Raw genomic sequence first — 15,718 nt, 5'->3', positions numbered from 1 at the left:
ATTACAATTAAGTTCAGAGAAAGTTTCTGTTAGCTTATGCTACCTAGTTCAGATTTAAAAATTGACCATGCTGCCTTAATTTTATTTTCTGAGGATTCAATAAACTTTCAATGTTTACATGTTACTGTGTTTACCATAATAAAATATTACCATTATAATACTGTAATAAGTAATTTGTTTCTATATACTATTTATATTTTTCTTGATAAATGGGGAAAGGCTATGAAAACTACTTATTAAAAACATAAACATAAATTCTTATCAATCCAAATAAAAATTCTCTCTATTAACACATTCGCTGTGGATGACAAAATTAAAGGCAACAGAAAATGCGAGAATTTTTTTGTTTTTTACTTACCCAAAATGGAGTCAGGATAGCCGAAAGGGTTTGTCCAAGGTATCCCGGAAGCATTGGCCGGAACGGGTGACATCATGTCCGTGACGAGTCGAGTCTGCTCGTCATCCGCACCGGGTGCCGGTCCCCTGTGTTGTATGTGCTCACAGCGCACTAGGTTTCGGCACAAACACTCGTGAATTACACGTATAATAAATATAGTACATGAATGACACGTAGAGAGTACATCAATTACACGTATATATTAAATATTAGTTTAAAAAATATACAACATCAAAAACAGTTAACACTTTCACCTCCCTGAGTAAAAATTAGAAAAAACTATATACATCCCCACCCACCGCCAAAGACTAAAAAACTACTTATTTGTCCTCGTGATACTTATCAAAGCAACTGAGTTCACACAGACCTGGTTCGTCAGGGCACACAGCACAATAGTACACTGTTTCCTTACGCTTGCCTTCTTGGTAGCAAACGCGGCACCTCCGGGTAACTGACTTGCTGTTTCCTTTGCGCTTCGTTAGTTTGGAGAGACAATGCATGCTGTTGCGCGTTGGTGTGATGAGCAGTGGGGCTTTTTTTGGAGGGAGCAGGTCTTCATGAACACGAACTCGGAAGTCATACAGGGACAGTCTATCTGAGTTGTACATGTTGTACAGGTAAAAAGAATTGACTACAACAACCTGGAGAAAGTGCATTTCATTGCGATTCATTGTCTTCATCAGATGAAAAATTTATCGTCAATAACATTATCGTCTTCCTTCATTATGAGTACATACACGTACACCACCGGCGACGAATTGCACCAACTGACTCACCGAAACAGGCACACCTCGCTATGAGTGTTACAGCCTTCCCAAGCAATTGCTCAGCTCACACTGAGGCAATATGAAAGCAGCTGCTGTATGCCGAGCTCGCTCGTCCACCGCCCGGCACGCCATTTTCGCATAACGAGCATGCTCGTCACCCGCAGTCACAAGTCACAAAAATCTTTACTCAGTCATAATAAGACAGGATAGTTGACAGTCACCATGCACCACAAGAGTGCGTGCGGAGAAATTAATGTGTCAATTTGGTTCCACACAAATTCTGGGATGGTTGTGTTTGAATGCCACTTGAGTGGTTTTTATGGATTTAATGGCATTTTTATGTAAAATAAAAATTTAATCTTGTTTTATAAAAGAGTTGTTTCATAAATGTTTTATTCCATTTTTAATAAATGAATCGGCTGATTATAATGTTAAAAATCTTGTCTTTTTAAACATAAAGTGCTGACTAATTTACTTGTAGTGCTATATGTTGTTTAGGAGTTTTGAAAGGGTATTTTTGAAGTAAATAATATGCACATAAATATTAAAAAAGTGTACCATATTATATATAATTTTTTTCAGCAAAAGTGACAGAAGAAGACAATAATGTTTACAATACTTACTATAACGGTAACATAAATACTGTTCCACGTTGAAAAGTTATTAAGTGATATTTTGAAATTTTTTTACATTTTTCACATTTAGCACAGCATAGCACTTTACTAAATAAGACTCAAATAACGACCCAAAATTTAGTATATAAAAAAATATATACAGCTGGCACATTCACTTTTTAGAAAAAAGTGTGAGTGCAGGGAAAAAATGTATTGTTTTGCCTACTGAAAAGCCTTAAAACTGGTGAATTCTAACAATTACTTCAACTGATGACTTTTAAGATCAAAAAATAAAGACAGCATGTAGATAAGTTAATAGTGCTGTTTTTCTGGTTTATTACTGTATAAAATACATTGAGCAATCTTAAATTATGGATAGTATGTCGTTTGTGATTATTACCAGTCTAACCTTGTGTAACTTGAAGTTAGCACTATCGGGCAGTTCGCTTACATTGTGTACATAGCGAGACAAAAAGACCACTAAACGTAAGGATAAAAGAACACAAAGAAAACACGAGAAAGGGTTTCACAGAAAAGTCAAAAATTGCACACCATTGTTGGTCCGAAGACCATCATATGAATTGGGATGAAGCCCACATAATACATCGGGAACCACATTTTCTTCAAAAGGAAATTAATTGAGGCAACATACATTAAATTGGCAGACCAACCAATCAGTCCAACCATCAGTCGAGATTAGGCCGCTTTGGTTGCCAATTCTAAAAAATGAACTAAAGAGAAAACCAAAAGTATCAAACGGATCGGATATTTGTAATAAACCAATGCGGAGTCACAATATGGTTTTAAGAAGTTCATCTCGCATGAACCAATAATAACGAAAGGGCCCATTCCTGTTCCCCTTCCCTTGTATTTCCGCCATCTTGTTTTAGCCTGCCGTCACGATTGCCATTGGCTAGTCCCTCTGGTCAGTCGTAGGTGGTCAGTAGACGAGTGAAGACGTATTGTGACCTGTAATTCCGTAGTTTAGTTTTAATGATTAGTGTTTTGTATAGTTTTGTATTAAGTGCATGTCTTTAGTGTTAGTGAAGTTGACAACAACATGTAGGTTGTGATTCCTGACTTAGGCGTGCCACAACGCTTTAGTAAGATTTGTTTATTTTAACCTAGTTTGTAATATGTATTAGGTTAGTTCTTTACCTGAAGAAGAGATCAGATTGCAGATCTCGAAACGTAGTGTTACTGTTTTTTGTTTCACTGAACGATGGCAAATGTCCGGAAAAAAATCCTGTTTCCTTTACATTGTGTACTTTATATGTCAGCATTTTTAGGGGTAAATACTTATTTTTTAGACCTAATAAATGATTGTCAGCTTTGGTCACAAATGTATGTCTGATGATGGTAATGTTTACATTCACTTGCACTTACTCGTAAACCTTTACGGGTGGGCATTATACTGACGTTCCCAAGTGTTAACTTGTGAGGCAGTAGCTGATAAACGCTTATTGAAGTAAATGATAACACGGTCGTTTCTGTTATGTTGCTTGTTCAATGTCAAATGCCTCCAAAAACCTCACCCTCTCTCAACTAACATTTAGTCAGAACCACTATGTCCAAGCGTGGAATATCATTCAGATAAACGAATAGTTCCTTAAAACTTTTACAATAATTTCGGATGTTATAATGAAATATTTTTAGACTGTCATAGCATTCCGGACTAAGAAAAAATTACTAATTTGTTGTATATTATATAATTCTAAACATTGTTTTAAACTTAAAGAGTCGTCATCTTTCCCATTCATGAGCAGAACCCTTTGCATAGACCATCCAACCAGTTGAGGGCTCATTAACCTTTACAAAGTATTATACATAAAGTAAATAAAGAGGTATAATAATAATAATAATAATAATAATAATAATAATAAATAGTTATGATATGAATGTGCGATCAATAAAATAGTTGTGTGTGATTACAAATAGCACAAAATGTAAGTTACTTTATGGACAGTCCGTCATATAATGATGTTTCTTTATCTCACAATGCTATGATGTGTTTCAGGAAAATGCGTATCCTGCAGATGAGCTGATGCCCCTCAGTTGTGCAGGCAGGTACCGAGGGAGTCATGCGAGCCGAGGTGATATAGATGACACACTTGGCAAGTGAGTACTGAAATATAATCTCAACTATTTCTTTAGAGAAATTATAATCATATCAAAGTAAAACTCTAGGCGGCTAAAATTGAGTACAACCAGATTCTTAAGGTATATAATCCTAAAGATTTAAATGGCCAAACATAATAATAATTACTTTTATTCATTTTGGATGCTGCAGATTGCAAAATTACAAAAGTTATAGGCCAATTACCTTGTCGTACAATTCAAGATCGTGTATGATTGACTAGGCATGTTTTAGTCTATATTGCTTTAATAATTAAATTTAAAAAACTAGCAAAATATTTTATATTCGAAAAATTATACAAATACTGAAAGGGTAAAGAATGTTCCTATTATTTTTGTATCTCTGGTTTTGGTAAATTACGTCTGTTCAAAGTGCACAAGACAATCATCGATTTTATTCACAACAAATCAAGTAGAAATTTCATTGTTTCTTGTGTTACCATTCAAGTAATTTATTTCAGTTCCTTTTTTTCCAAGTTCATTTTATAATTTTGATGATGTTTAAATTTGCAGGATAAATTAGTTAGTGTATTAAACAAAAATGTTTACTAGTGATAATGATGTTTATATTATATTACCAGAAAAACAGACTATGTAACTATATTATTTTATTTAACACATTTTTTTATATCAACATATCTTATTTGTACTTAAGGTGCAATATTGACGTTTTGAATGATATGAAGGGATAACAGAATTATGATTAGTTGTTTTTTGTGTTACAATAAAAGGACGTTTTGACGTTTGAGTATGTAATATGTGGTGTGGTAAAGTAAACAAATCACCGCTTGTTAATATATGCCAAAGTTAAAATTTATAGCTAAAAAGTTGTTTGCCAAAAATATGTACATACCTGGCTCCAAAGCTATCTTAAAGAGAATGATACCTTAATGAATGTAATGTTACGACCTTTATACCCTGAAATACTGTTTGTATAAGAGAAAAATAAATAAATATGTTTTGGAATCTGACACCTGAAGTAGAGGAAGTATTTACTACAGAATGTGTATTTACTACTTTTTCATAGCAATGAAAGCTGTGATTTTTATGAGTCCTGTTTAATTTGGAAATTACAGTTCAAAAGAAAGTCTTTAAAAGTAACTTTATAACATTTCAACAAAATAACTAGTCATTTCTTAATCTAAAGTATTGGTTTTGAGCAGTAGCTTGTCATGTGTTTGTTTGTGTTTTACATAATTTGTTTTACATCGTACAGGATCATTGTCTTTTTGATTACTCCAGATAATTAGTTGTTGATTGTATAAAGGAAACCTCAAGTTTCAATGTAAAATTTGATACAACTCTGTGCTTGCAGTTTTTCATTGACTCTGATCGATTCTCTGGACACGCTGGCCGTGTTGGGTGACTTGGCGGAGTTTGAACATGCAGCGAAGTTAATTACACAAGACGTGTCATTTGATTCTGATGTTGTCGTCTCTGTTTTCGAAACCAACATCCGTGTACTCGGGTGAGTTTATCTAATTGCTGTGTTATTTGATTTATGTTTGTTCGTTGGAGGAATGACTTAAAGATAATGTTGTTCTGCAGGGGTCTACTGTCCGGTCATATTCTAGCTGAGTACTTCCAGGAGCGTGCTGGAGTGTTGCGGTGGTACCGTGGCCAACTACTGCATCTTGCCAAGGATATCGGATATCGGCTGCTGCCTGCCTTCAACACTACCACAGGAATTCCACATGCCAGGGTAACTGAATGTGAAATTACTATTGATTATAATTTGTATGTAAATTAACCAGCATGCATTATTCCATAATTGTTTCTCTAATTCACAAAAATAATATAAACTTATTTATAGCCTTTCTTAACCCTGCAACTGGCTTTAAGCGATTATCGACGCATTAACTACAGTTACAAAATGGCACTAAGCTATTTTCGACGCATTAACTATGTCGTAATATGATCTCTCACAGCAAGTCTATTTTTACTTTGTTTGTAGTGAAACATACGTAAATCTAAAGATAAAGATTCAAGGTTTCATATTTATATCATAAAACGCTCTATAGTTAAGTTAAATCTTTCATTATAAAATTCTAAACTTGGATGGTCACATTTTTGATTGCCATTTGTTTGCGTAATTTCCGAACACGCTAAAATTACCCTTATGTTTGTAAAAATTCCCTATCGTGAGTTTACGTTCTACACGATCGTAAGTGTTGTCATTGAAAACAGTGTATTCTTGGCTTTCAGAAACATCTTTTCAATAGCCAGTAGAAAAATAAATGTTTATAAAATAAGCGTTTGAATCGTGTTTTGTAAAATCCCAAAATGCCTAATGCGTCGAAAATAGCTTAATTAAATTTTGTTATTTTTGTTACTTTATCGTTGTCTGGAAATAGTGAAAATCATATCAAAACAAAGAAGAAGAATTGCTCTAAGCAACAGTATAATAGACAACGAAGACTATGAACTAGTATTTTATTTTTGTTCTGTTGCGCAATCACCGACTCAGCCAGTAGAGAAGAATAACGCATCGCATGGTTGCCGTGTTGATTTCTTTGTTGTTATTACGTCATTGCCGGTATTAGTGTATTGCTTGCTATTTATTTGGATATTTTAGACTTTTCGTTATTTAGTAAGTATAAATAAAAGTTTGTTTATTGTCTTTTTTTAATTAGTGAAGTGAAAAATGTAGAGGTTAGGTTAAGTTTTAGCGAATAGGTTGGATTTTTGTGAAACTGAAAATATGCCTATGTTCACATAGGTTTCAGTGTTTTATTATTTTGTAGACAATTTAATTTTAATTAAAATAAAATTTGATTTGAATTTATGCAAAGGTATTATAAAAGTAATTTTTTTTTACTTTTTCTGAAGGTATTAGCGTTTTATTTCTATAACCATCGCTTGTTTTATTTTTTTAACAAAAAAATAATAGAGATAAAAATACATTGTTGTACATTTTTGTAAACTTCAATAAACGTTCTATCTTTATAAATAATATTTGGATGAAAAGAAAATTGTTAGCTAAAAAAAGTTAGGCATTTATTTCAACAATTTTAACTTTTGTAATAATAGAAAAAAAAATTTTGTTGCCATATAAAAATATCTTATACAATGTAAACTTCTATAAATATCATATTTTTTCTCTTCTACATTATATCTCTTAGAAAAAAATATTTGTTCATCCTATAGATTCCAAAATGTCACAATGGTATACATAATAGTGCTATACAAACTTTTTTCAGATTTTGTAGTTTTTATAGATATATTATCCAAAAGTACCAATAAACTTCTTTTACCTAAATATTTTTTTTTGTAATTTGTAATTGAGATATATAAGCAAACTTTTGTATATTTTAGAATTATTCTAAAAACTTTCATATTACCTGAGAGGGTGCTATACATTTTGAGAGAAAAATTTATTCTTTACTAATATTTTTACGTTAATCTGTAAAAAAATAAAAATATATTAAATGATTCAATCTTTAATATTTTTTTGGGAAACTGCATTTATTTCTAAAGACATTGATGTTTTTAAAATGTTTGTATCTTAAAAAATAGATGAGCAGTGATTAAAATACAAAACCCTTACAAAATCACCAAAAAGTGCCTGCCATTTTGGGAAAAATGATGGCCAGTTCCAGGGTTAAGTAGTCTAGACGTTTTTTATGTCACGTTTAATAAAATTTTGTATTTAACCCTTTGCACTCCGACGTCCGAAATATCGGACATCGTTGTTTTGGCCCAAACCTCGGACGTCCGACATTTCGGACGTTTGCTGTTTAGGCCAAAACCTCGGGCGTCCGAAATGTCGGACGTTTGGTAAATCCTTTAAAATATCCAAATGCGGTAAATTTGCGATATATGCAAGCTGGATAGTTGTTGGATGTAAAAACGTAGTAAACCTTTATACTCTATGGCGGTGATTTTGCAGTTTTACTTTGTGTTGTAGAGGTTTGTCAACTTCACCTTTGTTCGTCAGCTGATTTGATCCCAACTTCAACAGCTGATCTCTTCATTGTTTTGTTTAGTCTGATAAGTTATTTCAGTCAATAAGGTTATGTTGACAATCTAAGTGATATTTTTGTCAGTAACATATCAGATTCGGAATCATCTGACGATGTCAAAAGTGAAAGTGAGGGAGGTATTTATGGTACTTTGGGATTATACCGACCACACCCAGACATGAGTCGTTATTTGACGTTTTGCTTTTACTGATTACTAGACTAGGAATTGTCTTATCGCAATATTTCGTCAATATAAAACAGGAATTGTCTTATCGCAAACCCTCCCCATCCTCAGACAGAGGTCAAAGTCGAGCGGTCTAGTAGATAACGTGATTGCAGAGTCTCGCCGCCGTTCAGCTTGTGCGTCGCTTTGTTGTCCTTCTGTGTTTTACCCCTACATTTCTCCACACACAAAAATTCAACAAAAACAAACATTACCAAACAAAAACTAAACTCTTTATTGAAAAAACACACAAAACTTGTTTTTATTCTTGATCACACTCCGCCACCCAAAATGCGAGTGCCTCCGGCCTCTCAGTGCTGCCGAAGCCCGCGCTGATGTCAACGAAAGAAAAACATCCCTCGAGATAGTACCTATCAGTAAAATATCAAATTCTAGAGGGGCTGATCAGAAATATAAATTGAATTGTAATGGAAAGGCAATTAAGTACCGTGCAAAAAACTTAACATAATCATGTGATGCCGCGCGGCCTGCCGTAATCGGGATTCTCGAGAAAGATAAGATAACAGCGACAACAATACCTGGAAATGCTTGTTGATTGATGGAATGTTAAGTTCTGTTACTCAACTACATCGTTTTATAGCGTTCTAAGTTCATTGAAAAAGGTTTATGCGTTGGGGGCATATTAACGAATCTGACCCCATTGATAATCGTTGTAAGTTTGTAATTTTGTAATTAAAGAGTTGTTTTTTCGTTCTATCATGTTTGTTTTTATAAATTTATACTTTTGTGTTCATACTGGTGTGGTCGGTATAATCCCAAAGTACCGGTATTACGGGCATAAAAAGGTATAAAAAAGTAAATATTCAATAATTTGACAAATAACTCACTATTTGGGGAAATTGTCGGAAATTACAAAACTGCCTACAAAATTTTTGTTTATAGAGGTAAGTTTATGAAATTTTGTGTGCATGTTTAAAATGATGTAAGGAACCTAGAAATAATAATAGTTTATATAATGTCAATGCAATTTTTTTTCAGTTATAACAGCTAAAAGTTAACTTTTGTAAAAATTTTTGCAAAAAATTTTTTTTTATCAGTGAAATAATTTATTAAAAATAAGGTAATTACAAATATATATTTTTTTACAATATAGAATTTTATGAGAAATAAAACAAAAATTTTACTCTCGAGTGCAAAGGGTTAAGTCTTAAGTCACTCATCTGGAATGTAAATTACTGTGAAGTCTTTTATATTTTAATAATGACTTATCTTAATTTCCAAGCCTTAGAAAAGGTAAATATTCCACACCAGCATTCTCAATTAACCCTTCAACGTGGTTCCACGTGACATTCACGGCTGACTAACGAAGCCCGTTGCACTGGTTTCACGTGAACGCCACGTTTTCGTGCAGACCGTACGCCTAAGCAATCTAGCAGCGACAGTTTGAACTACTTCAAAGCGATGTTTTATATCGTTAGAAAGAGGACATTGCATACTTGATTTTCATATTCACAGAATATTTTTTTTTTATTCCAGCTCTTATAAACCTAAACCAAACAGATGACTCAGTCAGCTGTCTTGCGATATTCCAATACATCGTGTCTGTTGTTGTTTATTGCTGACCGGCTTGTGTTTACACTGTCTTTTATTAAATCTTGTATAATATTAATTGTTTTATATTAAGTTTATAGTTGGTACTAGACGTATTGGTTATTATTTTGAGCCTAAATAATACTATTACATTCTTCAGTAAGTGCAAATAATAATGGTAGGGTACTTTGGGATTATACCGACCACACTAGTATGAAGAACACAAAAATAGAAATTTATAGAAACAAACATGATAGAACGAAAAAAAACAACTCTTCAATTACAAAATTACAAACTTACAAGCATTTCCAGGTATATTGTGATCGTTATTGTTGTCGCTGTTATCTTATCTTTCATCGAGAATCCTGATTTACGGCAGACCGCGCGCGGCATCACGTGATTTGCACGGTACATAATTGCCTTTCCATTACAATTCAATTTATATTTCTGATTAGCCCCTCTAGAATTTGATATTTTACTGATAGGTACTATCTCGAGGGATGTTTTTCTTTCGTCGACATCAGCGCGGGGCAGCACCGAAGGTGCTGTCGAAGCCCGCGCTGATGGCCGGAGGCACTCGCATTTTGGGTGGCGGAATGTGATCAAGAATAAAAACAAGTTTTGAGTGTTTTTTTAATAAAGAGTTTAGTTTGGTAAATGTTTGTTTTTGTTAAAATTTTTGTGTTTGGAGAAATGTAGAGGTAAAACACACGAAAGTACAACAAAGCGATGCACCAGCTGAACGGGCGGCGAGGCTCTGCAATCACGTTTATCTACTAGAACGCTCGACTTTGACCTCTGTCTGAGGATGGGGAGGGGTTTGCGATAAGACAATTCCTGTTTTATACTGACGAAATAGTCTTCTACGCTAATCTAGTAATCAGTAGAAGCAAAATGTTAAATAACGATTCATGTCTGGGTGTGGTCGGTATAATCCCAAAGTACCAATGGTAGTAATTTAGTGAATGTGTGTTTGTGAGTGATGTAGGCCTAAAACCTATCTGTGAAAGTTAGTTGTTTTTATGGATAATTTGAACAATTTAGGGTAAGTGTTTTTTATAATTTCTAACTTTTAGACATTTCTTTATTGTTTATAAAACGTAAAGATATGACAATGTCAAATGGCAGTGACCAAATAGCCGACTGGCTAAATGACCAATTGTCAGACTGTGGCAGTGAGATAGACTTTAGCCCTGGTGTGGAATATTTGGATTATACACAGTTAGATTGTATTGCAGATAATTTAAATGAATGATCAAATGTTGCTGGTTGGGGAAAGTACACCAGAAAATGAAATCTTGCCTCCTAGGCCTAAGAAATAAAAAAAAGGTCCCTCAATGATTTGGGAAACCATGGAGGGTTACATTCCTGAAAGAGAAGTTTTTACTGGGCAACCAGGACCTAATTTTTTCTAAAATATTTCCTAAATATATAACCTAACTATTTATGTAAGGCTAGAACTAATCAACGGTCTTATTGAATTAATTAATATTGTAACCTAAACAACTGTTTTTATTAGATGTAAGATAAATTAAAAAAATAAAATTTGTTACAATAATTACAAGAGGTACATAATGTAATTATAACTAAAATATAGTAATCTATGATCATTAGCACATAAAACTACCGCAGCAGGCAGTTGGTGGGCTCCAGGAAATCCCCACATTGAAGGGTTAATAGAAGCCGTTAATTTATCATTCAACAAGACACATACTGTTAGTGTGTAGCTCATCAATAAATGATGTTATTTAAAGAACTGATATTAAAAAATTATTTCTTGACACTTTCACTGTGTCTAAGGACACCATCATGTAGCCTACCTGACTTGTGGCAAAACTCAAACTCTTAAGAGTTTCGTTCATTTGATGCTTTTTTGGTTCATTATGCTATAAAATCATTAAGTTAGATAGTATAGCATATGCTTAAAATAATCAATTTAATCCAGCCAAGTTAAGTTAGATAGTATAGCATTTTTATGCTTAAAATAATCAATGGAACAATCAATCATTTCACTGAACATCCAGCCAAGTTACCCTACATTCCTTTATTATCATTACAGATTGAAGGGAAAATTTAAACACCTTCAGTCTGTTTTCATATTAGATTGTTTGGAACACAACACAGATCCTTTTTATATTTTTCAGCAAAAACTTAAGAAATTTTAAAGCAGATTGTACCTTGTCGTCTTAAATGATCATCTCCTTCTCTGTGGTAGCACCACTCAGTACAAGAATAAAAATATTATACAGTGTGAGTTAAAAGTATGGATACACTCTGTTTAGTTTTTGATGGATAAAGATAGAGGGTGGAACTCGGGACATCTTTCTAGGAAATGGAAGTGAACTTTTTAGTCACTGTTATAACTTTGCTCATTTCCCCAAAATGGGATTTGGGGGAGGGAAGGGGGTTGGCTCAAAATCTTAAAATATAATAAAGGCCCATTAAGTGACACCTCATTTGAAAGGTTTTGATAAAAGAAGAACAACAGTGGAAACTAGAGCTTTCTATCTCAACCCAGTACAAAATGGCAGCTCATTTAAATTAATTAAACATTACTTCAGGCAAAGATGAAAATCCACATTTAAAAGGTAAATAACTTCTATAGACAACCACTTTCATTACAAACTCAAAACCTTTTTTACAGTACTGCTGCAGGGCAGGCTTCCCTTATCTTATTAGTTTTGAAGAAGTCCAGTATCTTGTTCAGTTTCTGGTTGGAATTAATAAATTTAAGACTGTGTTTTTGTGATATTTTATGTTGTAGAGCGTTTAAGTGAACAAGAGCGTATTATGATCCTGATGATGTAAGGCTACAGAGACCGGGTGAGATCTTATGATGAAGTAACGAATTTATTTAATGACAGTTATCCCAGTCAAAGCCCTGTATCTAAATCAGGAGTTAAAAAACAGTCCGACGTTTGCAGGAAACAGGCAGCCTTAAAGACTGCCCCAAACTAGAACAACCAAAATCGACCAGAAACGAAGCATTGTCACTTTTACAGTTTGTTGTAGAAGATCCTCTTGCCTCAACAAGAAATGTTTTTCAAATTTTAGGTATGTTTCAGTTTGTAAAGTTTAACATGGCAGTTGTTATAAAGCATACAAAATTTGTTTAGTTCTTGATCTAATTGAGGACGACTTTGATCTTGAGTATAATTTTGTGAAATAATGATGCGGAATATTGATAATAATACAATTTAGATTAAACAACATTGCTTTTTTAGATGAAGCAACTTTCATGTTAAACGGTAATGTTAACAGACACATTGCTCGTTATTTGGCTGATGTTAACCCTCATTGGATGAAAGAGCAACATACACAGAACGCTGAAAAATGAGAGGTTTGGCTTGGCATTGTGAGGGATCAGTTTGTTGGGCCGTTTTACTGATAGAAGCCTTAATACTGGGGTATACCAAGAAATATTACAAAATCAGGTTTATCCAGCTATCCAAGTAGCAACTAACAATTGTAATGAAGTTTGGTTCCAGCAGGATGGAGCACCTCTACACTATGATGTAGTCTGCAAGTAATTAAACAATATTTTTTCCAAATCACTGGATAGCCAGAGGAGGGAGGTTCGAGTGGCCACCAGATCTATCTCCACTTGACTACTTTGTGTGGGGTCACATTAAAAACAACATCTATATAACGAAACCCCACTGCATTAATGACCTTGGGACAAAATAGTAGCGGAAATTTAAAAAATCGTGTGTGAATTCATCCAACTTCCCATTTCAAGTTTCTACAACAGGCTTGGCCATTATCAAACTGTCCTGGGACAGCAGTTTGAACATCTGATATAAAAAACACAGATTAGTAAGCTTTAGCTGTTTTATTGCTAAATGTAATTGTAATTACTAGTCCTACTGTAACTGTGTTTGGGATCGTCATCGTAATACACTCAATTGTGCAAATTGTCCCTTCAGACAAACATGACTTCAGATTTCAGGGGTAAAGTCTGCAACAGCATCAGATTTCAGATGCTGCACGTAAGAGGAAGGTGAACTGGAGCTAAATGCAACATTCGCATTGAATCAACCCTTCCCACCATAGCTGCGTTATGTGTAGAAGACTCGGTTGCTCCACCGAGCTTTGAGATCATCATCGTAGTGCACTCAATTTCGCACCTGATGAGACAATGAGAATACCTCTTCACCTAGATTGCACTACTATTTGTAGTCTGGATGTCTCTGTTGTTGAAACTATGCAGGGTGTTTGGTTCTGAGCTTCTTTTGTTCTTCGTCGCCAACTGTTTCTGGATCCCTTCAGACGAACATGACCAGATTTTAGGAGTCAAGTCTGCAACAGCATCAGATTTCAGATTCTGCATGTAAGAGGAAGGTGAATTGGAGCTAAACTGAACATTCGGATTGAATCAACCCTTCCCACCATAGCTGCCTCCATCTTGACCCATTAAAAACTTTTAACTCACACCGTATAATTTTGTTTGTATGAAGAAAATGAGTTGAAGGCAAGTGGCTATTCTTTGTAACATCTTATGCCAAGAGAGCATCTAATTGATTGTGGAACACAGTAATTTACTTAATGTACTGACCAAACCAGTGTATACTCTAGTAGCCGAAATATTTTTTTTAAATAAGAACCCATTCATGTCACATTCTGAAATTTGGAGTATGTGTAGTCAGTTATGCTTTAAATAACTTTTTTTCAACATCATTAAAGGGGACATATTTTGGGTTTTTCAAAAAACCTTTATTGGGAAGATTAAAAATATTCCAAAATTACAAAACATAGTCAACTTATAAAACACAGCTATTATAGTGAAAAAGAATTATTTGTATTTAATTTCAAGCAACCGTTGTTATTGCATTTCAAAGAGCTGATCGTATTGAATTTTAAACAGCTGTTTCTATTGAATTTTAAACAGCTATTCATACTACATAAGAACAAAATTTGAGAGTCCATTATTACTCGTTGATACATGTGTAATATGTTCAAGAATTCACTCCAATTAGGAAGTGGTTATGACTTGGAAGACACATTATATAATTAGTATTTAAGACTTCTATTTTTCTTAACACATGATACAATAATTGACACATAATTGTACAATTGTATTCTAATTATGATTCAGTTAAACTATTGTAATGTTGGATCAGGTGAACTTACGGTATGGACTGAAGAGTCAGAAGCTAGAGTGGTCCCAAGAGACTTGCACAGCATGTGCTGGCACTATGGTATTGGAGATGGCTGCTCTCTCGAGGCTCACTGGCGAACATATCTTTGAGGTATACTTGTTTGACTTAATTAGCTCCTAAGTTTTCTGGTTCATGCTGTATTGAAACATTAACACAATTGAAATCTTAGAATATTTAGCCCTCACTGTGAAAAGTCATCTTCTATTATTTGAAGACAGGTATCTACAGCTAGGCCAACATGTTTCAAGATTTTAACTGTGTTGACAATGTTTCAATGCAGTGTGAATTGGAAATCATAAAAGATAGTCATATCATTGGCCGAGTAAGCCTAACAACTAATCTTATACTCTTGTTCGCTCAAGAAAGTTAATTTTCTTAAATGGTGTTGTACAAGACCACTTGATTCTATGTTAGATTAATGTAATATTGTAAATTTTACATGAAGAATAATATGAATTTTTTGTTCAAATTAACTCTGACAAGGGATTTAAAACCAATAAGACACAGACTTCCAGATATTTTTGTCTGCTGTCTCGAAATTTAAAGAATATTATTCTTTTTTGTGCCAAAATGTTTCAGATAAGAAGATTTGTTAATTAATTTATTAAACAGCCAAGTTTACATTGGAAATTTGTGAGAAGTAAACAAGAGATATAATGGATTTTATTCATTCTTTATTTTAAGATGTATAAAACATTTTAAGTGACTTTATCATCAATCTTTGATAAAACGACTACCACCAACTTTACCCATCCTGAATATCCTTTCTATGCGAAAGTATGCGAAAAGGTCCTTTTAGGACTAAGTGCAATGAGAGGTTGCTCACCTTTTTGTCAGAAGTAAAAATTAGTACATAAAGAAGCAAGGAAATTGTGTTTTTTACTGATTACAGCGTTAATTGGAGCTTAA

General features: G+C 33.8%; 1 protein-coding gene across 1 annotated transcript in view; it reads left to right on the top strand.

Moving 5' to 3' along the window:
• Nucleotides 1-15,718, top strand: part of LOC124365015 (ER degradation-enhancing alpha-mannosidase-like protein 3) — a 92,061-nt gene that overhangs the window by 12,808 nt on the left and 63,535 nt on the right. Inside the window, exons 4-7 of the mRNA XM_046820899.1 lie at nucleotides 3,796-3,896; nucleotides 5,230-5,382; nucleotides 5,463-5,616; nucleotides 14,771-14,899. Coding sequence (XP_046676855.1) covers nucleotides 3,796-3,896; nucleotides 5,230-5,382; nucleotides 5,463-5,616; nucleotides 14,771-14,899 — 537 coding nt within the window. The remainder of the gene's footprint in view (nucleotides 1-3,795; nucleotides 3,897-5,229; nucleotides 5,383-5,462; nucleotides 5,617-14,770; nucleotides 14,900-15,718) is intronic.

Source organism: Homalodisca vitripennis, chromosome 1, assembly GCF_021130785.1.
Source record: "Homalodisca vitripennis isolate AUS2020 chromosome 1, UT_GWSS_2.1, whole genome shotgun sequence".
Lineage (NCBI taxonomy): Eukaryota > Metazoa > Arthropoda > Insecta > Hemiptera > Cicadellidae > Homalodisca > Homalodisca vitripennis.
This window is presented reverse-complemented; position numbering and strand designations above follow the sequence as displayed.